The sequence below is a fragment of the Crinia signifera genome, chromosome 2 (genome assembly GCF_055691185.1).
Source record: "Crinia signifera chromosome 2, ASM5569118v1, whole genome shotgun sequence".
Classification (NCBI taxonomy): domain Eukaryota; kingdom Metazoa; phylum Chordata; class Amphibia; order Anura; family Myobatrachidae; genus Crinia; species Crinia signifera.
Window position 1 is genome coordinate 389,238,081 of NC_139218.1, and position 27,556 is coordinate 389,265,636.

A 27,556-nucleotide genomic window follows, 5' to 3' on the forward strand; every position below is an offset into this window, starting at 1 on the left:
TGTCCAAACTATGGCCCTCCAGCTGTTGTGAAACTAATTCAGCATCTCCACACTTCCGGAAGCCACAATTCACAATTCGGCAACTCCACATTTCCGGGAGCCTCCCGGCGGATCCGGGAGAGTAGGCAAATATGGGTGAGGCCTTCAAATCCAGCATTTCACATGAGAAAATGCCCCCTTCCTGTGAGACCATGCCCCCTTCCTATGAGGCCACTCCCCTTCCTGTGAGGCCACACCCCCTCCTGGCATAATTATGATGCCGTATTTTACCACCTGACTGCCTTAGCTGTAGTTGTACTTGTGGTTATTACACGACATAGTCCGCAATCCCTGACTATAGCACTTTCCTTGTTCCATGTGGCCTTTCATAGAGACCAGTCTTTATGTCACGGGACACTACTAGGCCTGACCTCCCTTATCCCGCTCGACAAAAGATTTCCTGTGACAGCTGAATGTAGAGATGCTGATGAGGGATCAGGCCTTTGTATGAGTGCAGGGCTCCAGTAATGCGGCATGTAGGGTATAACAGGCCCAGGTACGGTATCTGTACGACAGGTCAGAGCTCTTTACTATAAGCCAGGAGAACACACTCCCTCCCCCACCCAACCCTATGTACTATACTAAATCCAACCCCCCAACTGCTATAACAAACAGCCATGCATGCTAATGCCCTGTAACACGCACACACACACACACACACACACACACGCACGCACGTCATGTTCATCCTATTAACAGTCTATAATGACCGATGTCGGCATCTGGTGACACCTGACGTACCTGCAGGTCGCTGTGTACACTCGGCGTTCCCAAACCGCTGCAGAGGTTTTATATTTCTCTGTTACTGTTATCTGCGTCCATTACCAATGTAATACATCAGCATTACAAAGATGCATTTTCATTGTTATTGCAAACTTATGTTTTATAAAGTAACAAAAAATATAATCACTGTGGATCCCGCTCCTCCTATAATAACTCTCCTGGGGCAGATGCATTAAGCATGGTGAAGTGATAAAATGCAAGGTGGAATTGCAGCAGCCGGTAAGCTCCTAACTGTCATTGAATAGAATAGGTGGTGAGAGCAGCGAGCATGCAAGGGGCAGGAATGCGCTCGTCCTCCTGTCGGGCTCCTAGCAGTCAGAATCCCGACTGTCAGTGAGTTATACCACATCCATCACTTCAATAGGCTTAATACATCTGCTACTTAGTCTGTGGCTTTGAGCTGCCTCCGTTCCGGTCCTCACATCATGTCACTGTCCCTGTCACATGCAGCGCTGTCCTCACTAACACATCACGTATCTCCTGATATACTCTGTGCTGCTGGGGACCCTGCTCCTCCCACTATATAACTCTCAGTCTGTGGCTTTGAGCTGCCTCCATTCCCCTCCTCACATCATGTCACTGCCCCTGTCACATACAGCCCTGTCCTCACTGACACATCACTCCTCTCCTGATATACTTTGTGCTGCTGGGGACCCTGCTCCTCCCACTATATAACTCTCGGTCTGTGGCTTCCTGCTGCCCCCATTCCCCTCCTCACATCATGTCACTGCCCCTGTCACATGCAGCCCTGTCCTCACTGACACATCACTGATCTTCTGATATACTCTGTGCTGCTGGGGACCCTGCTCTTACCACTATATATTTCTCAGTCTGTGGCTTTGAGCTGCCTCCATTCCCCTCCTCACATCATGTCACTGCCCCTGTCACATACAGCCCTGTCCTCACTGACACATCACTACTCTCCTGATATACTCTGTGCTGCTGGGGACCCTGCTCCTCCCACTATATAACTGTCTGTGACTTCATGCTGCCTCCATTCCCCTCCTCACATCATGTCACTGCCCTTGTCACATGCAGCCCTGTCCTCACTGACACATCACTCATCTCCTGATATACTCTGTGCTGCTGGGGACTCTGCTTCTCCCACTATATAACTCTCAATCTGTGGCTTCCTGTGGCCTCCATTCCCCTCCTCACATCATGTCACTGCCCCTGTCACATGCAGCCCTGTCCTCACTGACACATCACTACTCTCCTGATATACTCTGTGCTGCTGGGGACCCTGCTGCTCCCACTATATAACTCTCAGTCTGTGGCTTCCTGCTACCTCCATTCCCCTCCTCACATGTCACTGCCCCTGTCACATGCAGCCCTGTCCTCACTGACACATCACTACTCTCCTGATATACTGTGTTGCTGGGGACCCTGCTCCTCCCACTATATAACTCTCAGTCTGTGGCTTCCTGCTGCCTCCATTCCCCTCCTCATATCATGTCACTGCCCCTGTCACATGCAGCCCTGTCCTTACTGACACAGCACTCATCTGAAATACTCTGTGCTGCTGATCTCCTTAAACTACTCAAGTTTGTCTTGCAGCTGGGGAATCCACGGCTCTTGGGGCAGCAATTTGTAGAGCATTGGCTGAGTGGTAGGTTTGTCTTGCAGCTGGGCACTCCATGGCCCTGGAAGTAGCAGTTTGTGCAGCCTTGATTGACTTGTGTTTGATTTGCAGTTACTGAGTTCGTGTCTATTGAGGCTGCATGTCTATCAACATGGTCTGATGCTGACGGAAAAATGGGTGGGGCCACTGGCATAGGGGGTGGGGTCTTGGCGGGAGGGGCATGGCCGAGCAGCACAGCCCACAATTTCATCATTTTGGGGGCGTGCCCGAGCAGCTGGTCAGCCCTCGCCTCCCCTCTCTGCACTGATTTGTCCCTATTCAAGGCAATGACAGCATCCAGGCAGAGAGTGTTACACTGACACCTGGGTATCTTATATATAACATATAACAGGACAACTGGCAGATAGGGCTACTGGCGACACCCCAAAAACAACACGGGGCTGCCCCCTACATCATGGATGTGATGGAAGAGCTGGTAATAATATATAAAATGCTGACAGTTACAGTACATCCGACTCACTGATAACTCAACAACTGGAACATGTAAACATGGCCGGCCCTGGTACTTCTGTTCCGGGTACTTCAGCTAGTGTGTAATAAATGCCGGTCACCCACTCCTTCCTGTAAATATATATATTGTATGTAGTATGTATATATGCCTCGCCCTCAGTGACGTAACTATACATTTTGCTCCCCCCTGCCAAAAAGTTTGTTGCGCCCCCCCCCCCCCCTCCAGGCTCCTCTCCAGCATGTTTCCCCAGCGTGTGACGTGATGACATCACAGGCATAATGGAGAAGCTGAAGCAGGAGAGAGGAAGAGATACCAGCATACACTGCTGCTTCCCTTGGCTCCGACGCATCGCAGGCCGCCCTAGAACGTCCATCTGCCCGCCCCTCCTGTACACGGTAGCCAATAGCCGGCTCTGTGTACAGTCAATTGAATCAGTGGGGGAATTTGTCATCTCTGCCATGGCCGCACCCGCGCTGCAGCTGACTCGCCTCCAGTGCTCAGTCAGTGGGCAGCGGCAGGCAGCAGCATGCCAGTGCATCCAGCGGGTGCCGGCGCCCATACAGATTCTGCTGCTGTTTGCTCCCCCAAGCGGCTGCTGGGGCTGCCTTACAGTAGTTACAACATGGCTCTTCCTCATCCATGTATATATTTAGTAATTTTGTGGCTCATAAACTGCACAGACATAGGTAGGCGATGGCGGATGGATGTGGACGTTGAACCCACAGGGCAAGTGTGCTGTTTGCCGGGCACAGGCTGCACTACCCCAGTGACGGCTCTGATACGTGCTATGATGTAATGCACAGATAGCGCTAATGTTGTGTAATCTGTGTGACGCCTTTTGTGCTACATTCAGACACTATCTACACCAGGTTATGCACTAAATGGCCAATGTATTTTGCTTAATAGATCTCCCACATGGTCACTGAGGAGCTCTCCCTCCCACATGGTCACTGACGAGCTCTCCCGCCCACATGGTGACTGATGGTCTCTCCTTCCCACATGGTCACTGACGAGCTCTCCCTCCCCCATGGTCACTGACGAGCTCTCCCTCCCGCATGGTCACTGACGAGCTCTCCCTCCCCCATGGTCACTGACGAGCTCTCCCTCCCGCATGGTCACTGACGAGCTCTCCCTCCCGCATGGTCACCGACGAGCTCTCCCTCCCGCATGGTCACTGAGGAGCTCCCCCTCCCCCATGGTCACTGAGGAGCTCTCCCGCCCGCATGGTCACCGACGGGCTCTCCCTCCCGCATGGTCACGGTCGAGCTCTCCCTCCCGCATGGTCACCGACGAGCTCTCCCTCCCGCATGGTCACCGACGAGCTCTCCCTCCCCCATGGTCACCGACGAGCTCTCCCTCCCCCATGGTCACTGAGGAGCTCTGCCTCCCACATGGTGACTGACGGGCTCTCCCTCCCACATGGTGACTGACGGGCTCTCCCTCCCACATGGTGACTGACGGGCTCTCCCTCCCACATGGTGACTGACGGGCTCTCCCTCCCACATGGTGATTGACGGGCTCTCCCACCCACATGGTGACTGACGGGCTCTCCCGCCCACATGGTGACTGACGGGCTCTCCCGGCCACATGGTGACTGACGGGCTCTCCCGCCCACATGGTGACTGACGGGCTCTCCCGCCCACATGGTGACTGAGGAGCTCTCCCGCCCACATGGTGACTGAGGAGCTCTCCCGCCCACATGGTGACTGAGGAGCTCTCCCGCCCACATGGTGACTGACGGGCTCTCCCGGCCACATGGTGACTGACGGGCTCTCCCGGCCACATGGTGACTGACGGGCTCTCCCGGCCACATGGTGACTGACGGGCTCTCCCTCCCACATGGTGACTGACGGGCTCTCCCTCCCACATGGTGACTGACGGTCTCTCCCGCCCACATGGTGACTGACGGGCTCTCCCTCCCACATGGTGACTGATGGGCTCTCCCTCCCACATGGTGACTGACGGGCTCTCCCTCCCACATGGTGACTGAGGAGCTCTCCCGCCCGGATGGTGACTGAGGAGCTCTCCCGCCCGGATGGTGACTGACGGGCTCTCCCTCCCGCATGGTCACTGACGAGCTCTCCCTCCCGCATGGTGACTGAGGAGCTCTCCCGCCCACATGGTGACTGACGGGCTCTCCCGCCCACATGGTGACTGACGGGCTCTCCCGCCCACATGGTGACTGACGGGCTCTCCCGGCCACATGGTGACTGACGGGCTCTCCCGGCCACATGGTGACTGACGGGCTCTCCCGGCCACATGGTGACTGACGGGCTCTCCCTCCCACATGGTGACTGACGGGCTCTCCCTCCCACATGGTGACTGACGGGCTCTCCCTCCCACATGGTGACTGACGGGCTCTCCCTCCCACATGGTGACTGACGGGCTCTCCCTCCCACATGGTGACTGACGGGCTCTCCCTCCCACATGGTGACTGAGGAGCTCTCCCGCCCGCATGGTGACTGAGGAGCTCTCCCTCCCGCATGGTGACTGACGAGCTCTCCCTCCCGCATGGTGACTGAGGAGCTCTCCCTCCCGCATGGTGACTGAGGAGCTCTCCCGCCCGCATGGTCACTGACGAGCTCTCCCTCCCGCATGGTGACTGAGGAGCTCTCCCGCCCACATGGTGACTGACGGTCTCTCCCTCCCACATGGTGACTGAGGAGCTCTCCCGCCCACATGGTGACTGACGGGCTCTCCCTCCCACATGGTGACTGACGGTCTCTCCCTCCCACATGGTGACTGACGGGCTCTCCCTCCCACATGGTGACTGAGGAGCTCTCCCGCCCGGATGGTGACTGAGGAGCTCTCCCGCCCACATGCCGACTGACGGGCTCTCCCTCCCACATGGTGACTGAGGAGCTCTCCCGCCCGGATGGTGACTGACGGGCTCTCCCTCCCGCATGGTCACTGACGAGCTCTCCCTCCCGCATGGTGACTGAGGAGCTCTCCCGCCCACATGGTGACTGACGGGCTCTCCCGCCCACATGGTGACTGAGGAGCTCTCCCGCCCACATGGTGACTGAGGAGCTCTCCCGCCCACATGGTGACTGACGGGCTCTCCCGCCCACATGGTGACTGAGGAGCTCTCCCGCCCACATGGTGACTGACGGGCTCTCCCTAACACATGGTGACTGACGGGCTCTCCCTAACACATGGTGACTGACGGGCTCTCCCTAACACATGGTGACTGACGGGCTCTCCCTAACACATGGTGACTGATGGGCTCTCCCTAACACATGGTGACTGATGGGCTCTCCCTCCCACATGGTGACTGACTGGCTCTCCCTCCCACATGATGACTGATGGGCTCTCCCGCCCACATGATGACTGATGGGCTCTCCCGCCCACATGGTCACTGACGAGCTCTCCAGCCCACATGGTCACCGACGAGCTCCCCCTCCCACATGGTCACCGACGAGCTACCCCTCCCACATGGTCACCGACAAGCTCCCCCTCCCACATGGTCACCGAGGAGCTCCCCCACCCACATGGTCACCGACGAGGTCTCCCTCCCACATGGTCACCAACGAGCTCTCCCACATGGTCACCGACGAGCTCTCCCTCCCACAGACACTTACGCTGGCTCGTGACGGGGGCTTCATCTGCTCCAGGCAGCTGTTGAGCTGGGCGACCTGTACCCTGTACTCATCCAGCTGCATCTCCATCTTCTCCCTGCGCAGGCGTTCGTACTCCAGCTGCTCCTCCAGGTCCTTTATCTTCCTGCGTACAAAGAAAGATGTACGAATATGAGACGGAAGAAGAGCGTGATCTTGGGTAATAAGATACATATAATCCATCAACCAATGTTTGCTTTACCATGATCATTATCAGCCGTATAACTAGATATTCGTAGCAAAGGTTTGTTAGGGCCCTTATGTACCAGCTAATGGTGATAAATGTATACAGCACATATAAGTTATACAGGGATGATGGGCCCCCCATAGCAGCATCCCCCCTGCACCTATGGTAGCTACACCCCTGTATTTATATACAGGGGTGTAGCTGTCACAGGGAAGGTGGCCCCTCTCAGCTCTGGGCCCCATAGCAGCTGCACCCCCTGCACCTATGGTAGCTACACCCTGTATATAACACATGTAACTGTGACAGGGAAGGTGGCCCCTCTCAGCTCTGGGCCCCATATCAGCTGCACTCCCTGCACCTATGGTAGCTACACCCCTGTATATAACACATGTAACTGTGACAGGGAAGGTGGCCCCTCTCAGCTCTGGGCCCCATAGCAGCTGCACTCCCTGCACCTATGGTAGCTACACCCCTGTATATAACACATGTAACTGTGACAGGGAAGGTGGCCCCTCTCAGCTCTGGGCCCCATAGCCGCTGCACTCCCTGCACCTATAGTAGCTACACCTCTGTATATAACACATATAACTGTGACAGGGAAGGTGGCCCCTCTCAGCTCTGGGCCCCATAGCCGCTGCACTCCCTGCACTCATGGTAGCTACACCCCTGTATATAACACATGTATCTGTGACAGGGAAGGTGGCCCCTCTCAGCTCTGGGCCCCATAGCCGCTGCACTCCCTGCACCTATAGTAGTTACACCCCTGTATATAACACATGTATCTGTGACAGGGCAGGTGGCCCCTCTCAGCTCTGGGCCCCATAGCCGCTGCACTCCCTGCACCTATGGTAGCTACACCCCTGTATATAACACATGTAACTGTGACAGGGAAGGTGGCCCCTCTCAGCTCTGGGCCCCATAGCCGCTGCACTCCCTGCACCTATAGTAGCTACACCTCTGTATATAACACATATAACTGTGACAGGGAAGGTGGCCCCTCTCAGCTCTGGGCCCCATAGCCGCTGCACTCCCTGCACTCATGGTAGCTACACCCCTGTATATAACACATGTATCTGTGACAGGGAAGGTGGCCCCTCTCAGCTCTGGGCCCCATAGCCGCTGCACTCCCTGCACCTATAGTAGTTACACCCCTGTATATAACACATGTATCTGTGACAGGGCAGGTGGCCCCTCTCAGCTCTGGGCCCCATAGCCGCTGCACTCCCTGCACCCATGGTAGCTACACCCCTGTATATAACACATGTAACTGTGACGGGGAAGGTGGCCCCTCTCAGCTCTGGTCCCATAGCAGCTGCAACCCCTGCACCTCTGGTAGTTACACCTGTATATAACACATGTAACTGTGACAGGGAAGGTGGCCCCTCTCAGCTCTGGGCCCCATAGCAGCTGCACCCCCCTGCACCTATGGTAGCTATACACCTGTATATAACACATGTAACTGTGACAGGGAAGGTGGCCCCTCTCAGCTCTGGGCCCCATAGCAGCTGCACCCCCTGCACCTATGGTAGCTACACCCCTGTATATAACACATGTAACTGTGACAGGGAAGGTGGCCCCTCTCAGCTCTGGGTCCCATAGCAGCTGCACTCCCTGTACCTATGGTAGTTACACCCCTGTATATAACACATGTAACTGTGACAGGGAAGGTGGCCCCTCTCAGCTCTGGGCCCATAGCAGCTGCACCCCCTGCACCTATGGTAGCTACACCCCTGTATATAACACATGTAACTGTGACAGGGAAGGTGGCCCCTCTCAGCTCTGGGCCCCATAGCAGCTGCACTCCCTGCACCTATGGTAGCTACACCCCTGTATATAACACATGTAACTTCTCCTCTAAGGGACAGGAACTCGGTGGAGCTGAAGTTTGGATGAATGTGAGTCTTGTTTCAATTAAAAAGACCACAAAGATTAGCCAATAAAAGTGAGTGGTCCTGAAACTCCGCTGGCCCCATCTCTATGGAGGAGCCCTGTCCTGTGCATGTCCTCTGGTATAGTGGTATTTTAGGAAATGGCATAAACACAGAAGACTGCAAAGGCTTTGGCACAGTGCCAGCTCCTGCGCCATCTTCTGTAGATAACACCTGAAAGATGGCGCTGTCCGCAGATCACGGCGGGAGAGAACCGCTGCATGATACCAGTGGGGTCGGTATTAGGTGCAGGGAGTGTATTGTGGGTCACCTGTGACCCGGGGCCTGTATCTGTCATAGATAAACCATGATAGACTCATTTACAGATACCAAGTCGGGATTTAAACACCACGTTCTGAGTAAAAAGAGACAATTAACATTCCCAGTGTGGTCACTGTAAGGAGCATCTTCCTTCCCGATATATTGTCCATGTTACCTCTCTGATGCCTTCTGTTCCCTCTTCTGCTGACTTTCTTCTTCCAGGATTCCCCCGAGATGCTTATAATTGCTTTTGGCAATCTCCAGAAGTTTCTCCAGTTCTCTCATCTTATTGTGAGCTCTCACTGCAAGAGATAGGGCGTGACGGATCAATAACCAGCGGAGGTGTGACTACAAATCCCAGCACAATCTACCTGCTAGCGGCTGCCCATATACAGTATGTATATATTGACCTAGTTTTCTGTTATTTGTCATTTCAGTGTAAATACTGATACTGTTACCCTTTTACACTAGGCAAGCCGGGTCGCACCCGGGTAACTATGGGTCAGTTGACCCGTCCCCGCACAGCGACCCAGGCTATTTTTGCAAGTGGAATCCTGGGATTTTTCCCAACGGTGACGTCATTAAGCCCCGCCCCCCATTACGGCAAATAGCCGAAATAACTGATCTCCATGGAGGGGGCGGGGCTAAAATGACACGATTGTGTCATTTTAGCTCCGCCCCCTCCTCTGTGACCCGCGGATTGCGGCATTTAAATGCCGCGATCGGGGGGGCTCAGTGGGGGTCCCCCTGATTCCGGGAGGGTTGCCCACCCTTCTGGGGGCCGGGAGGGGGGACCTGATTTTCGGGAGACTCCCGCAAATTCCGGGAGGGTCGGCAACCCTGCTATACCTCTCATAATCTCATATGGATGACATGCATTAAACCCACATGGTCAAATGGTTGACCCAGAAGGGTTGACACATGTCGACTTATCACATGGATACCATAATATACACAGGGGTCAGATTCAGAGTCTCCTGGTGTTTTGGGTCCAATGCGAGGAAGCACCCGAGTTCGCACCCAGTTACCGCCCATGACTCGGTACATACCGCGCGCCTGCTTCCGCTCGGCATCGCTCAGGTTCACGTCGTCCAGACGGTCGGTGCTTCCCTCCACTCCGTGTCTTTCGAAAAACATTGGATCATCTTCATTTAATTCTTCATCAGAATCTTCGTCCACTCTCCCACCCAGGAGCCTGACGGCTGCGAGCTGAGCAAACCTGTCACAGACACACGCAACGGACATTAGCAGGTCAGCTATGCCAGTGGTTCTCAACCTCGGTCCTCGAGGACCCCCAACAGTGCATGTTTTCCAGGTCACCCGGTGAGGGTTGATATGCGTTGGAGCCACCTACAGCACACTACACCTGCAACAAGTCTCCTCCAGCCCGGAGTTGAGCGCGTGTACTTCGCCGACACTGCGCTCCCGGAAGGCGCCGCACAGCGCCATCCGGAAGCTGCAGCTGTCAGCGTAGAAGTCACACGGATCTACAAACTGACCACCTCTGCCAGCCGGGCAGACGTCAGTGAAAGAAAAGGAGAGAGACGCGAGGGACGGTCGGAAGGATAGGAGAACTAGGGTATCAGGTATGTGTTACTAGTGCACCACCAGAGGTTCAGGGACGTCAGCCTCTGGTGCCACTCAGGCACCACCGTGACCCAACCAGAGACTCTACCCCTTCGTTCACCCGGGACTCTGCCCTATACCCACTTGGCATCACTTACCCCTACCTACACTCCGAGACTTTCCAACACCCCCCCCCCCCCCGATCCAGTGATCTGTCAACACCACTCAGGCTCAGTGAGCCGCACTGGCCCCCAAGCCCACTCCCCCTTACCATACCTACCGTATTCTGTTGTACACTTATTGAGAATTCTCAATAAATCTGTTTTTTACCCCCATCTCTTGCACCATATTACTTTCTTTACCATCAAGGGGTCATATAGCCATTATATAGCGCAGGTCTCCCTACCGTTTTTTCTATTGTTACCATTTTGAAGAGGGTGGCCTCCCCCTTCCTTGGGAGACCAGCTGCTGCACACGTAGACCATACAGAGAGCACCAACCTCCTTCTATATATTATTACACTGGCGGCTGGCATTCTACAGTAGCTCCCGGGCAAAGGGAGGAATTGTTCCCTCATTATATAATATAATGCCCCCATACTATGGAGGCTGGGAAATAACAATAGGGACTAATGGCTACATACAGGTGAATCCACAAACATCTATCCTCCAAGCGATACAAGTCCGTGTGACTGTGCAGTGACTTTTTTGTGACTTTTTCCACTCAGTAGCGTCTTATTTGTAAAACTGAGCGAATAGGGCGCACAAGCAGCTTCTTTTGAGTAAAATATGTGGTATTTGACATGCGATTCCCTAACCAGGAATAGGGGAGCTCAGGTAAGGAATCAGGGCAGACATACATCAGGTTACACAACACAAGAATAACATAAGGGATGGGAAAACAAAACAGGAAAACGCAACCTCAGGGGTCCCGGGACCCCAGAACAATGAGGTAACTGATATATAATAATATTACCTTTTAGCAATATCCTTTGGGGTCTCGCCAGCCTCATTGGTGATGTTGTAGTCTGCCCCCATTTCCAGAAGCCACTGTAGGCACTCGATCCGCCCCTGCCCTGCAGCTGGGAGAACCATGCGGGTGACACCAGGAGAATCATTTCATTGGTACATTGTATGTATTACTGCAGCCCTATGTAGTGTGATGCAATGGTGGTAACACAATGTCGCTGCTTCTGATTGGCTGTCTGCAGACTTACCCTTTTAGCTGATGCTGTAGTACAGGGCTGGCCAAACCTCTCCTTCACATCTACCAACAGTTCATGCTTACCAGCCCACCTAGCTGGTGCACAGGTGCAGTCATTACTGTCATACATGTGCTGCACTCATTCCTAACCAACACACTTTTTCAAGGTGGTCTGGAAAACCGGAACTGTTGGTAGATCTCATGGCCGCCAAGTCACATGACATTAGGGATATTTCCATTGGAATGCGTCAGGGAAGAAGATTCCCATTTAGGATCTAAAGGAGAGGACAAGACGTTTACATTTAACTGAATCCCAATTAGATTTCTTTTTATTTGTTTTTGAATTTTGGAATTGTGGATCTGTGATTGTATTTAGTAAAATTTCTATGGGATATGTGTTGTGATAGACCCTCAAGGGTAACACAAAATTCTCATTTACCACTAATACTCCTACCACTGTAGTCTAGGCCTTGTACAGGAATGGGACCTTTAAACCAGCCCCCACTGCTGCAAGTCATTACTGTCTGCACAAATCAGGGAAATAATTCTATACACAAAGAGAGACAGTGCTGTAGTATAGAATAATTGTATGTATATACAAGCGACTATCTGACAAGAATATTTACCTTTATGTAAGGGGGTGGAGCCTTTGTCATCTCGTTCATTAATATTGATGATTCCACTCTCTACCAGTTTCCGTAGGGTCACCAGGTCGCCATTGAAGGCAGCGACATGCGCAGGAAATGCCAAGTCTAACAAAGAAACGCGACCGGTTATTCGTGTTACATTAACATGGCCCCTGCCACCTACGCAAGTCAAATCCTCGCGAGAATGGGCCCCACCAATCACTAGATAGCGACTACTTCACGCCTAAATTATTGGAGACAGCCGTCTATCCATTCACTAGTCACACCATGAAATACGCCACGGGTTCTAGAGGATGCAGTTTCATAAATATATTGGTTCAGGAAACAAAATGGGCGTCTCCACAAAAGTGTCTGAGTGATGTCCCTTGGTCCAAGTAAGGTGTTTATTGTAGGAAGGCACAGAAGGGTGTGGGAAGGTTTAGGGTAACATGTACGCTTAGCCCTATAGATAGCCCATCCACATAATGACTTGTCGCTCTCTTAACCCCTTACCGCCGCAGCCTGTTTTTGCCTTCCTGACAGAGCCCTTTTTTTCAAATCTGACATGTATCACTTTATGTGGGGATAACTTTTTATTGCTTTTACTTATCCCAGTGATTTTGAGATTGTTTTCTCGTGACACATTGTACTTTAAGTTAGTGGTAAATTTTGGTCGATACAGTCTGTGTTTTTTTGTGAAAAATACCAAAATGTCGTAAAAAAATTGTCGTTAAATTTTCTGCTTGTGAGACAAATAATCATACCACTCAAAATAGTTAATAACTAACAAAGACCATATGTCTACTTTATGTTGTCATCATTATTTCAACCTCCTTTTATTTTTTTTGGACACTAGGAGGCTTAAAATATGAATAGCAAATTCTCAAATTTTCAAGAAAATTTCAAACACTGATTTTTTAGGGACCAGTTCAGTTCTGATGTGACTTTGAGGGACTTTTATGTGAGACACCCCCATAAATTATGCCATTTCAAAAACTGCACCCCTCACAGTATTCAAAACAGCATTTTGGAAGTTTGTTAACCCTTTAGGTGTTTCAGGAATTAAAACAAAGTGTAGGTGAAATTTCAAAATTTCATTTTTTTTTTGCAGATTTTCAATTTTAATACATCTTTCTAAGGAACACAGTAGATTTTACTAGAGAAATGTGACTAAAAATTGATTCCCCCAATTCTTTTGTTTTCATAAATATCCTATATGTGGCCCTAGTGTGCACGTTGACCAAACCACAGGCTTCATAATAGAAGGAGCACCTACTTGATTTTGGAGCCTCCTTTTTATGAGATTATTTTTTTAGGCACCATGTACGTTTCTAGGCACCATAAGATGCTAAAAGTTAGGAACCCCCCCACAAGTGACCCCATTTTGCAAACTACACCCCTCAGGGAATTCATCTAGGGGTATAGTGTACATTTCAAACCCCCAGGGGTTTCACCAATTTTGGTACAACTGGGCTGTGAAAATGAAAAATTACATTTTTTTACACAAAAATGCAGTTCTGGCTCAAAATTTTTCATTTTCACAAGGAATGAAGGAGACAAAGCACCCCAAAATCTGTGCCGCAATTTCTCCCGAGTACGGCAATGCCTCATATGTGACCAAAAAATACCATTTGGGTGCATGGCAGGACTCAGAAGGGAAGGAGTGATATTTGGATTTTGCAGCACAGATTCTGGTGGAATGAATGGTGGGTGCTATGTCGCATTAGCAAGACCCCCGAAGCACCAATACAGTGGAACCCCCCCACAAGTGACCCCATTTTGCAAACTACACCCCTCAGGGAATTCATCTAGGGGTATAGTGTACATTTCAAACCCCCAGGGGTTTCACCAATTTTGGTACAACTGGGCTGTGAAAATGAAAAATTACATTTTTTTACACAAAAATGCAGTTCTGGCTCAAAATTTTTCATTTTCACAAGGAATGAAGGAGACAAAGCACCCCAAAATTTGTGCCGCAATTTCTCCCGAGTACGGCAATGCCTCATATGTGACCAAAAAATACTATTTGGGTGCATGGCAGGACTCAGAAGGGAAGGAGTGATATTTGGATTTTGCAGCACAGATTCTGGTGGAATGAATGGTGGGTGCTATGTCGCATTAGCAAGACCCCCGAAGCACTAATACAGTGGAACCCCCCCACAAGTGACCCCATTTTGCAAACTACACCCCTCAGGGAATTCATCTAGGGGTATAGTGTACATTTCAAACCCCCAGGGGTTTCACCAATTTTGGTACAACTGGGCTGTGAAAATGAAAAATTACATTTTTTTACACAAAAATGCAGTTCTGGCTCAAAATTTTTAATTTTCACAAGGAATGAAGGAGACAAAGCACCCCAAAATCTGTGCCGCAATTTCTCCCGAGTACGGCAATGCCTCATATGTGACCAAAAAATACCATTTGGGTGCATGGCAGGACTCAGAAGGGAAGGAGTGATATTTGGATTTTGCAGCACAGATTCTGGTGGAATGAATGGTGGGTGCTATGTCGCATTAGCAAGACCCCCGAAGCACGGTGAAATGATGAACCTAATAATCCATAGATGTGTGGTATATTTTAAAACACTCCTTCATACATAGGCCGGGTTTGTCGGGGCAAGTTTCACAGTGGAAAATAGTTTGCTTTCTTATTCCCTTTTTATAGCAAACTTTGCACCTTTTTTGTGTCCTGCCCTTTTTTTCAGTGGAGGGGATTTCGTTAGGAAAATGCTGCCCTGATACAATACGGGGGCCAGTACTAGAAGTACTGGGGCCAGTACTAGAAGTACTGGGGCCAGTACTAGAAGTACTGGGGCCCTCTGCCTGCTGGTTCCCAAATATTAGGCCCTTTATGACTTCCTCTTGAAAGTGCATAAATGTCCTCGTCTGGCTGGTAGAACGGAATAGTACGTAAGCGTTATACAGTGCCATCTGGATGATATACACGGCCAGCTTCTTATACCATATTTTTGTTTTCCGCAGGGCACTGTACGGCTTCAGTACCTGATCTGAAATATCCACTCCGCCCATGTACTTATTGTAATCTAGGATACAAATAGGTTTTGAGGTGTGGGTACTGGTACCTCGTACAGGGACGGAGGTGGTACTGTCTCCGTGAATTGTTGTCAGTATAAGGACATCCCTCTTGTCCTTATATTTGACCAACAACATATTTTCGGTGGATTGTGCCCTGCTTTCACCCTTTCTCAGTAATTGGGCAACGTGCGTTTTTGGGAGGCCTCTTTGGTTCTTGCGCACAGTACCGCAAGCTGCTGTACCTCTTGAACCAAGGGCCTTAAACAGGGGGATGCTGGTGTAAAAGTTATCCACATAGAGGTGATAACCCTTATCCAGGAAGGGGTGCACTAAATCCCAGACAATCTTTCCACTAACACCTACGAGGGAGGGGGGGCATTCTGGCGGTTCAATTCTTGTGTCCTTCCCTTCATATACCCTAAACCTGTGGGTGTACCCTGAGGTACTTTCGCACAGCTTATACATTTTTATGCCATACCTTGCCCTCTTATTGGGAAGGTACTGGCGGAATTTAACCCTTCCTTTAAAATGTATAAGTGACTCGTCTACACAAATGAATTTTTCGGGGATGTACATCTCAGCAAATTTGGCGCTGAAATGATCAATGACCGGCCTGACTTTGAATAGCCGGTCAAAGGTGGGATCATCTCTGGGTGGGCACTGTGCATTATCGTTGTAATGCAAAAATTTAAGGATCGTCTCAAAACGAGTCCGGGTCATGGCCATACGATGAAGTGGGGTGCTGTACAGAACATCTGTACTCCAATATTGTCTAATTTCTGGCTATTTAACTATGCCCATATGTAACAGCAGACCCCAAAATGTCATCATCTCTACTGCATCTACAGGGGTCCACCTAGCAAATGATGACGTGGGGTTTTGAGCAATAAACTGCTGGGCATATAAATTACTTTGGTCCACCATTAAATTTATAAAATCATCAGAGAAAAAGACTTTGAAAAAGTCAATTTCTTTGAGGCCTGTAGTATCAAATTGGATTCCTGGGTTAGCCAAAAACTCAGGAACCTGGGGCTCAAAATTGTCTGGTGGTGGGGTCCATACGAGATCAATCATTGGGGGGGGGGGGCTCTCAGCTGCTCTACGGGGGCGTCTTTGAGGGGGTCCCTCATCACTAGAGGAGGAAGAGGAGCTTAAGACGAATGCAAATTCATCGCTTACATCACTGGCTGTGTCAGTGTCAGAGGCAATAAGGGCATATGCCTCCTCCGCTGAAAACAGTCTTTGGGATGATTGGGACATTTTTATTATTTTTGTGTTTGTGTAAGTGTAGTGTTTCAACACGTGTATAGTGTAGGGGGGGTACAAACTTTATTTCAACACGGGGGGTATGTAGTGTGTATGTAGTGCTTTAACACGTGTAAGTGCACTTAAGGGGCAGCAGCTTCAAGGCAGCTTTTGGTACAACCTTGAAGGGGTTAAAAGAAAAAAAAAAAAGCTCCTGCGCCAAAAATTGAGCACAGATGTTGGTCAGTAACGTCCGTCACTGATCAGCGCTCAGCGGCCACAGGACACCCACAAAATCACCGTGGGTGTAAAAAATTTTTTTTAAAAAGACCCCACAGCACCCTCAAAAAAAAACCAAAAAACTGCTGATCAGTCAAAGGCAACAGGAATTTGATCCAAAAAAAAAAAATTAGATCAACCCTGTGCCAAAAATGCTGATCAGTGATGTACGTCACTGATCAGCGCTCAGCAGCCACAGGACACCCACAAAATCACCGTGGGTGTAAAAAATTTTTTAAAAAAAGACCCCACAGCACCCTCCCAAAAAAAAAATTAAAAAAAACTGCTGATCAATGATGCAACACTGATTAGCAGTGAGGGGCAGCAGGCGCACAACTTTTGGTGCAACCTGACGGGGTATATATATAAAAAAAAAAAAAAAAACCCTGCACCCCAAAAAAGTTGCTGATCAGTTAATTTATACTGATCAGCACAAAAGGGGGGCAGCAGAGACAAAATTATATTACACAATGACGCTGCAGCAGCAGCAGCACAAAATTATATTACACAATGACGCTGCAGCAGCAGCACAACAACCAGGAAGCACCAGCAGCAGGCAGCACGGATGCCACCACACCACCAACGCTGATCAGGTCAGTATAAGAGGACAGATGGGCACGGAGACCGCTCTGCACGCTGTTCCTGACCGGAATGGCGGCTGCAGGGCTGTCTCCGTTATTTTCTCTGAGGTGTAATGGCTGTGATTGGTCCGTCGGTCCGACGGACCAATCACAGCCTTGGGGGCAGGTGGGGTGAGGTGGGGTGACCACCAGTGACCCCTTTACACCCAGTGGTGATTGGTGCTGTACTTAACAGCACCAATCACCACCGATCCCTGTGTTACCGAGCGCCATTATTCGCCGGTACACAGAAAACGCTGCAATTGGCTGTTCACATTTGAACAGCCAATCGCAGCGATCGCCGATGGGGGGGGGGGGCATCGCTGCCCCCCCTGGGCAATGAGGGAAGATGTCTGCTGTCAGGGACAGCAGCCATCTCCCCTCTGTCACCGCGTCTATAGACGCGGTGACACTTTAAATGCATGACGTACATTTATGCCATGCGTCGGGAAGTACATCCCGACCATGACGTAAATGTACGTCAAATGTCGGGAAGGGGTTAAACATAGAATACTCTCACTGGCTACAGTCAGCATCAGAATGGGGTCATAAATGTGCACAAAGACAACGTTAAATCACCCATTGGTTTAGTTGACCCTATGTCCACACCAGTAACACTAAGCAATGAAGAGGTATAAAGTACAACAACCACAGCCTATAACGTGGCAGATAGGAGCTGATTGGCTGGGGCTACCATGGCTTAGTTTATAGACACCTTTGTTCCGTACCACACGAATCGGGTACAGCCGTACTCACTCTCTTGTTCCTCTGGGTGGTCCCGCTCGTATTCCACACCGTCTACGTACTGGACAATCCTCTCCTTATAAAACCGCTGAGCCAGGTCCTTTGAATTGTCCCCATTACTGTTCCTGGCTCCTAACGCCTGGGTGATACTGGTGACTTTGCTGAGCAGGAATTTTAAGCAGTGCAGGTGTCCCTCCATGGCAGCTAGATGCACTGGGGGGAGGTAGACAACAAATACTCATACATAAGACGTAATGCACTTCTGCGTCTTCCACTAAAGTCAATATATTTGTATAATAAAACACATCATGTTACCTAGGAGGCATCAAGCCAATCAGCAAGTGCCTGATTCAGAGAGGCGGGGAAATTTCGCCCCGCCAAACAACACACACGCCCCCCACCACCGAGCGAATCCCCTAATTTGCATGTGGCTGAACGGGCAAAAAAAAAATCACACCTGCGTTCACAGGGTTACGCCCAGCATTTTTACAGACACGCCCATAAAACTCTGGTCCTGATGTCCACATTAAGATTGTCGACATGTCACATATTGACATAACATACACGTCAACATTCTGAATGTTGACATTTTGTACCTCAAACAATAATGGACGTGTTTCTTTTGTTTCAGGTATATATTATTCAACGTATATATATTGATGACAAGTTATAGTTATAATTTACAGCAAATATGATGGAGTTTGCGTCAATACCTGGAGAGTTTCCGTTCTGATCCACAACTTCCACAGAAGCCCCCCACCGAACCAGGAGCTGCAGGCAGCCGAGCCGGCCGTGGAAGGCAGCATAGTGCACGGGCGTCCAGCCACTGGCATCCACGCTGTTGGCGTCCTGTTAGAGATAACGGACAGGCATTATATACACCAGGATGACCTGGTCCCCACAGTCAGACAGAGTAACCCCCTTACTCAGATATCAGTAGCACCCCATATAAATGTCATCACCAGTAAGCCACTGGCACCATGCTTACCGCTCCACTACGTAGGATAGTTTGCAGAGTGAATGAATGTCCGTGGGCTGCAGCTAAGTGGGTCGGGCAGCACCCCCGGTCATCTTTGGCGGATAGGTTTGCTCCGCTCAGAACCAGGGCCTGGGAACGAGAACCGTAACGTTAGGTGGTGGTAATCTTTAATCCTGATTCAGAGGTGACAATGTTGTTTGGCCGCGCATGCATCCTGATGGTTACTGGATGGAGACGCAGAACATATTGGATTGAAAGGAGAGTGGATTTTAGTGGGTGGGAGTGGCGAGCCAAACGCGGGCTTGTCGCAGGCAGAGGTGATGTCCAAACGCACACAGGGCGCTATGTTTATACGGACAACCTGTACAATGCTGTGGGGATTTAGAACACAGCTAGTGGGTCCAATCTCAGGACTCTTCTTTTGCTGCACTCACTCCAATGCCCTCCCACGCACAATAAGACTCTCCTCTAGTCTTCAAACCTTTAAGCATTCCCTGAAAACCCATCTTTGCCCTGTCTTACAGCTCTCACTGACTGTCACTTTCCCACAGCTCTCACTGACTGCCCCTTCTCCACAGTTCTCTCTGGCTGCCCCTTCCCCACAGCTCTCACTGGCTGCCCCTTCCCCACAGCTCTCACTGGCTGCCCCTTCTCCACAGTTCTCTCTGGCTGCCCCTAACCCACAGCTCTCACTGGCTGCCCCTTCCCCACAGCTCTCACTGGCTGCCCCTTCTCCACAGTTCTCTCTGGCTGCCCCTTCCCTACAGCTCTCACTGGCTGCCCCTTCTCCACAGCTCTCACTGGCTGCCCCTTTACCACAGCTCTCACTGGCTGCCCCTAACCCACAGCTATCACTGGCTGCCCCTTCCCCACAGCTCTTACTGGCTGCCCCTTCCCCACAGCTCTCACTGGCTGCCCCTTCCCCACAGCTCTCACTGGCTGCCCCTAACCCACAGCTCTCACTGGCTGCCCCTTTACCACAGCTCTCACTAGCTGCTCCTTTACCACAGCTCTCACTGGCTGCTCCTTTACCACAGCTATTACTGGCTGCTCCTTCCCCACAGCTCTCACTAGCTGCCCCTTCGCCACAACTCTCACTGGCTGCCCCTTTACCACAGCTATTACTGGCTGCTCCTTCCCACAGCTCTCACTAGCTGCTCCTTCCCCACAGCTCTCACTAGCTGCCCCTTCGCCACAACTCTCACTGGCTGCCCCTTTACCACAGCTATTACTGGCTGCCTGCTAGACATAGCCTCACTTCTTACCAAGCCATCGCTGTGTGTGTGTGTGTGTGTGTGTGCGTGTGTGTGTGTGTGCCGGCCAACCACCACCAGTGCCATCACCAACACACACACTTTGGCAAATCTCTTTCTAAGAGAGATGTGAGGATAAGGTGGACACAGACAAAAAAAAAAAAAAAAGAATAGAACAGAGCAAATAACAGGAGCTAGAATCAGCAAATAAGAGACAGACAGAGAGAAACAGACTTGGGGCAGCGATGGGAACACATCTGTCGGTGCTTTGGAGATGGCTCCCCAAGCCCAACACCTCTGGGCACTACCCACAAACCCTCTCACCATTCAAAGGGGGGGGGGGGGCAGGGATCAGACAGAGGAGATGGGGTAATAGCGGGCGCATACGGCTGGAGAGAAACAGGGGGTGATTCATTACCGCTTGGAGAGAGATAAAGTGGAGGTAGATAAAGTGCTAACAAATCAGCTCCTGCACTTTTCCATACCCTTGTAGGCAGTAAGAAGCTGATTGGTTAGTATTTTATCTCTCTCCATAAATCTACCACCAGGTGAGGGGAGCTGGGCCATAACTAGGTGTGTACGAGAGGTGCTGTAACACGGGGCACAGCACCATCCTTGCCCCACGGCAACTGCATGTGGCTTGCCCAATGCCGTAGCCAATAGCGCTGCTGCAGAACCACCTGCAGTGTACAAGGGATACTCCAGGCGAAGCTACTCGGATTGTCGCAGCACCGGTCAGTGCTCTACTTCCCAGAACCGGTGGTCTGCCACATCATGACATCACAGGGGGCCGGCCAACACAGGACGCACTGCCACACTGTTACCAGGCTGGGATTGAGGCTATATGGCGGCCACACTAGCTGGGGTCCGGGGGGGAATGACGGTTTAAAAATAAATAAATAAAGCAAACGGAGTCCTGCTTTTGGGTGGTAATACTGCAGAACAGCTGCAGGGAACCAGAGTCACTCCCATGTTGTGCAGCACAGGATTATGTTATCACATCCCCTGTGCTATATCCGGACTCCGTACCTGCATGCACGCATCTTGGCCTCTGATAGCAGATAAATGAGCCGCCGTCCATCCTCTTGTTGTGACGTCAGTGATGTCTGCTCCGTGCCACAGTAGCCAGTGAAGACACTAAGAGGATAAACCGACAGAGGATGAACCGGAGCAGGATTGTACCATACCTCCCAACATGACCCTCTCCAGGAGGGACACATTGCTCTGTTCCTGGACTTTTCTCTTAATTTATGATTGCGATCACCTTTGGAGAAACACCTTTCTTATCAATTATCAAGGTTCAACACAGGTGATGGCAATCATACATTCAGGGGGAAGTCCAGCAACAGAGCATTGTGTCCCTCCTGGAGAGGGTCATGTTGGGAGGTATGTTGTACTCTGTATGTATAAGGAACAGTGCGATCTCTCATATTGTGACGGTGACACCTACAGGCGCGGACGTGCACGGCTACATCTGAGAGACGCGTCATATAACGACGCACATCCAATTGTAGCTGAGCCCCAAAGCAGTTAGTAACATCTGTGGGTCCTGACCCCAATGTGGGTCCCGACCTTCTCAGCATGGGGTCGCGACTCCATGTTGCTGACCATCAGGATGATGACTTTTCTAATCTCAGTCATTGATTCAAAGAGTCTGAAATATCTGTTGAGTTGTCTGTCCTCCCATCATTTTGTGCCTCCACAATGCTGCCATGTATGTGCTGTCTGCTGACTACACGTGTGATGTGATCAGCGGCGTAGCTTTGTTTGGGGCGCCCCCCCGCCGTTAATGGTGGGGGCATTGTGCCCTATGCAGAGAAATGCTGTTGATGATTCCATTTGAATGTATACAGTATATCCATAATTGCATATCCTCCTGGAATGGGCGGGAGGGTCTGGAAAATCAGGTCCACCACCCACCACCCCCCACCCCCACCCAGAAGGTGGGCAAGTCCCCTGGAATCCCCCCAGTTTCCTGCAATCACCCCTCATGGGGGGATGGGGGGGATAAGCAGCCCCCACCTTGCCATATTATCTCTGTCACCGTTCCATACAACTAGGCTACTGGGTGGCCATGGCTCTCACCATTGGTGACATATTAGCACTTACCTCCAGGCTCCCCGAGTGCGCAGCCCACTGCAGGGGGGTAAATCTGTGGACGGGATCCACCTCATTGACGTTGGTCCCATTCTTCACCATCCGGGCCAGCTGTTCCACATCTCCGCACTTCACGGCCTCATGAATGCTGAAGAAACTCCTCTTCTTCTGCACCACAGCTAAATGTATGGTTAAACGTCAATACATTGTAACGGTACATTGCAACCCCCCCCCCCCCCCCGGGTGATGTCACTGAGCATTATAAAGTCAGTGCCATAACTGAGACTCAAATGCTGTTGCTGGGAACCACAAAGCCGGGTTCTGTGGGGTTCAGTGATAGCGTCTCTACTGCAAGAGCCTAAAAACATGAAGGGGTTCATTCTGAGGCGTACGGTGCAGCGTATTCTGCCGGTACCGCTAATGTTACTTTACGGAAGTACCACTACCAACCAGGTATACAGCCCTGCATCTGAATCATGGCCGGATCCAGACTGGTGGGGGCCCAGGGGCAATGACTTTGTGGGGGCCCCCACGAGTGAATTTGCTGGCAAAGTCCCCCTCCAGTGACTGAGCAGCAGGCTGCTGCTTTACATACTATTGGACAGCTGAGCTGCTCGGCTGTCCTGTCCTATTCTGCTCAGCTGAGCACGCAGGCTGCAGGGAAACTCCGGCAGCGTGGCCTCTGAGCCTCTATCGCCCCTCCCTTAATCCGCCACTGGTCTGAATGTTCACAGGCCAAGACGCACAAGGTGCAGATTCTGCCTCAGAGTACTGCCTCCAATGTGACTCACTATGCGCCCGGGCCCTGGGTGCGATAGATAAATACGCCCGACTGCGTCTGACACCGGCATCGCGTAAGACTCGGGTAAATTTACTAAGATGGGAGTTCTATTGAAGATTGGATGTTGCCCAAAGCAACCAATCAGATTGTACTTCTTATTTATTTAGCACACTCTAGAAGATAAAGGATAGAATCTTATTGGTTGCTACGGGAAACATCCCATCTTAGTAAATTTACCACTTAGGATCAAGAGTGGTGTCAAACACAGCATTTACGTTATATTCTCTATAGCTATATCGCACTCTAGCATCGGTCTTCTAACCCGCGGTACGTTGGCGGCATTGAGCGATGCAGTAAGGTGCTGGCTCATTTATGAAGGATCGCATTTACAATGCAATCTGGGTGGAATATTACCACCAAATGCGATCCTGTCACCTGAATGTACTATCCCCCAGGCGCAGGGACAGGGTTCCGAAAGGAGACGATCCCTGCGATGTACTGAGCCGCAAGCTGGGGTCTGCGCATTCGCGGTTAGCACTGTCCCCCTGCCGACCGCACTGCACCAGCAGCCATAGCCCATAGGCTACAATGGGATATCGCCGTCTCAGAATGGCGGTAGCCCAGGGATGCGAAGCACTGCTGCCCGATGTTGATACATCAGGCAGCTTCGTATCCCCCATAGAAACCTATGCGGAGCAGGAGGGATCACAGTAGGGATCAGAGATTCCTGCAGCGGTCCCCCCTGATACATTTGGGTAATACTTAATATTTGCGGCTAACCCCCCAAAACAGGTGTTTTCAGAGATTTAGCTGCAAATATTGATTGATAAATGCGGCTAGACTTGTTTAGCGCCGTTTCCGGTCTTAATCCATTGGCCAAAGTCGCCTTCTATTGGAGGCATTATCTTTATGCCAGCAATTATATGTCAGAATTTATAAATAAGCAACATGACAGCTCCAAATTCACATATAAATCTTAGGAGTGACGCCAGCGATGCAGAATGGCGCATCATCTCTGCCTACATTGCCTTGGAAGTGGGCAGGAAGATGGACAATATTAACAGTACTGCAAAATAGGCTAATCTGTGCGCAGCCCTACACTGTGGCGATGTACAGCGCCGTGACCCCAAGAATTGCATGAGGGGGTCATGATTACAGATATAACATGCATTCAGCTCATATATATGTGTACAGACGACCAGAACATCCTGTGTCACCCTAGCTGTAGACTACAAGACCCAGCGGCATGATCTGCCTGCATGCTGAGACTTGTAGTTCCCCAGCACCTGTGTTGTATCTGGCGCTGTGGGATACATGTCTGACAGGATGATGGAGACGGGGAAAGCAGCAGGCTGGCACTCACCGTCCGCAGAAGCCGCCGCCGGCATGTTTTACAGCTCCCTGGACTTAGTTTTGTTTGGCCGCCGCCATGGAAACGGCCGCCGGCGGGATCACGTGATGAGCCCGTGTAAGCGTAGGCGCCATGTTTGACGCTGGAACTTGCCAGCGTGATCCCTGCACTTGTATAGGGAGAGCAGGTTATACAGTATGTAACTCAAACCCCGGGCCCGCTCTGGGTCGGAGAATACAGAGAAATGTAAAAACAGAGATGGATCTCCAACTGCTATTTGGAAAGCTCCAATAGACAGGGGCTGCTGAGACTTGTAGTCCAACCTGTAAACTTTATTTTTCTGGTTGGCTCCTAGGGTACCACTCTACAGTTATTTTTGTCAACTATATGGTGTTGTGTTGTGCTGGTTATTTCATACCTCCCAACATGACCCTCTCCAGGAGGGCCAGAATGCTGTTTCTGGCCTTTCCTTTTAATTAATGATTGCCATCACCTGTTTTAAACAGGTTAATGGAGAAGAAAGGCGCTGCAACACAGGTGATAGTAATCATACATTAAGAAGGAAGTGCAGAAACAGAGCATTGTGCCCCTCCTGGAGAGGGTCATGTTAGGAGGTATGCTATTAAATTTACTGACCCTGGCTCTAAGCCAGGGGTTCCCAACCACTGTCCTCGAGGCACACTCAGTTGTTTTGATTTAACCATCTGTGCTCAAACATGGATATTACTAGAACATGGTCTATTACGCGCCTCAGGGCTGGTCTGACTATTACGACAAGTAAGTGGGTATGGGTAAAAACCGGAACCAGACAGCACTCCGGAGCGATGGACCGGACAATACCTGTCATTCTGGAGCTTGTAGTGTCTGGTCCAGGGGAGCTGCCTGTGACACCTGTCACCAGGGAGAGGAGAAGGTAGAGAATAAAGCCTCCCTGCATGGTCCGGGCATGTAGCAAAAACCGGAACGGTCCGGACCACACAGGGAGGCTGTAATCTTCCCTTACCCGTGTCCGTGGTGAAAGCTATCACAGGTATCCCCCTGGATGGGACACGCCCCCCCCCCCCCCCCCCCCCCCCCCCCGGACCAGACACTACAAGCTCTGGAATGCAGTGTTTGATGTCTGGTCTAGCGTTCAGGGATCTTGTGCGGATCCAGTTTTTACTTAGTCCCGGAAGAGGGGTTAGGTTTAGGCATCTGTGGGGGAACAAAGGTTGGGGGGGCAATTTTAGGGCGAAATCCCGGGATTGGCCGTCCTAGCTACAAGTATGCATGTGAGAGGGGGTGCTGGCAGGGGCTATGTATAAATGGTGGTACATTCCACTGCCATTGTCACAATGCTAATCGCGTATATACTTACTACAAGAGCTGGCCTTTGCGGTACACTTATACAGTGTTTATTTTTAAATAGACACAGAAATTATGAAAAACCCATGCCAACCTTTACTTGTGTCAACCATTTCCATCTCGATCTTTACCCGTGTCATCCATTTCCATGTCAACGTCAACCTACTGCGACTTAATGTAAATGCCACTACAGACTCCTTCTCTTGTGTACGTAACATCGCCTGCATGTGCAAGGACTGAGTCACCTGCTATTAGTAGTCAGGCCCCGGGTTCTCTGCCCGCTGCTGCAGCACAAATAAATACAGAGAGTACGTTGTGAATATACCTTTCTATACTCCCGCACGCTGCACCAGGGGACAAGCATTATTACACCAAAGCTGTGACCATGCAGTTACGGAGCAGTGGCTGACGTTGCGGAATGCATTCTAAGCTGGAACTGGTCAGAACATTGACTTTACCTCACTCATGGTAGACTTTCTTGGGACTAAGGGCCTCATTCAGATCAATTCGGTACATTCGCACGCAGTACCGATGTTGCGCGTCTGCGCATGCGCAGGTGGGTATCTGCGCATGTGCAGGTGTATGGTGCGTGCACCCACGGCGACCTTTGTGGTCGCCGTGTGCACGCACCCATGCCGGCGGGGGGGGGAGGGAGATGGGCGGGGAGCCAGGCTGCCCCATTACCATATGGGAACGCCCAGTGTTCTCATGGTAATGAGGCAGTGACGCGGGTGTAGGGGGGCGGATGGCTGACATCACTGGATGTCAGCTGCCCGCCCATATCTGCGCCCGCGTGCACACAAATGTAAGTAACTGAAAAGTCACTTATATATGCGTGCACGCTAAACATCATTCGATGGTCGGTGACCATCATTCGATGTGGGCGGTTCCCCGAGCCATGCGAATGGATGTTTATGCAAAACATCCAGTCACAGCTGTTCGGGCGAAGCCGCACTTTGAGGGGGCGGCGGGGTAGCGGTCGTTAGCCGGGCAGGTTTTGGTGGACTCACAAGGCTGCGAATTCGCAGCCTTGCAAATCAACCTGAATAACCCCCTAAGACCGGAACCGGACAAGACCCCGGAACGCTGGACCAGACATCAAACTCTGCACCCTGGAGCTTGTAGGATACGGTCGGAGGGGGGTGTCTTGTCCAGGGGGATGCCTCCCCGTGTGGTCCGGTGATGCAGGCAGGATTTATTCTCTCTCTCCTCCCATTCCCCCCGGACCGTACACTGAAAGGACAGAAATTGATGAATGGAGCCTGTCCAATTCGGTATTACGGGGTCCTGTACGGTTACGGTTTTTACCCATACCCGACTTTCTTAGACCTGCAGCACCTGATCGCCCCTCGTATACCGCTGCTGTATGGTTATTTCCGAGGGGAGATTTAGTTGTATCAAAGTGGGTTATTGCCCCAAATTCTACCCAGAATCAGGGTAGAATGTGCCTTTGTCGCATGAAGTATAGCTAATCACAGAAGTAATTGATCTCATCATCCCTTATGAGCGATCCGAAGACCCACCA

At 51.0% G+C, this 27,556-nt stretch overlaps 1 protein-coding gene across 2 annotated transcripts in view; it reads right to left on the reverse strand.

The window, feature by feature from the left end:
* The window catches only part of ANKRD42 (ankyrin repeat domain 42), a 33,337-nt gene extending 8,490 nt beyond the window's left edge, over nt 1-24,847 (reverse strand). The window contains exons 1-12 of one of the 2 annotated variants that reach the window (XM_083171351.1): nt 24,700-24,847; nt 22,568-22,734; nt 21,488-21,595; nt 19,215-19,334; nt 18,940-19,075; nt 18,239-18,439; nt 12,304-12,429; nt 11,450-11,555; nt 9,958-10,127; nt 9,084-9,210; nt 6,497-6,638; nt 2,804-3,025 (exon numbers count right to left, since the gene is read on the reverse strand). In XM_083171351.1, coding sequence (XP_083027477.1) covers nt 2,987-3,025; nt 6,497-6,638; nt 9,084-9,210; nt 9,958-10,127; nt 11,450-11,555; nt 12,304-12,429; nt 18,239-18,439; nt 18,940-19,075; nt 19,215-19,334; nt 21,488-21,595; nt 22,568-22,734; nt 24,700-24,724 — 1,467 coding nt within the window. In that variant the 5' untranslated portion in view covers nt 24,725-24,847 and the 3' untranslated portion in view covers nt 2,804-2,986. Of the gene's footprint in view, nt 1-2,803; nt 3,026-6,496; nt 6,639-9,083; nt 9,211-9,957; nt 10,128-11,449; nt 11,556-12,303; nt 12,430-18,238; nt 18,440-18,939; nt 19,076-19,214; nt 19,335-21,487; nt 21,596-22,567; nt 22,735-24,699 lie in introns of those variants that run through there. The other variant, XM_083171350.1, reaches the window with a different exon arrangement.
* Nucleotides 24,848-27,556: the final 2,709 nt, after the last annotated feature.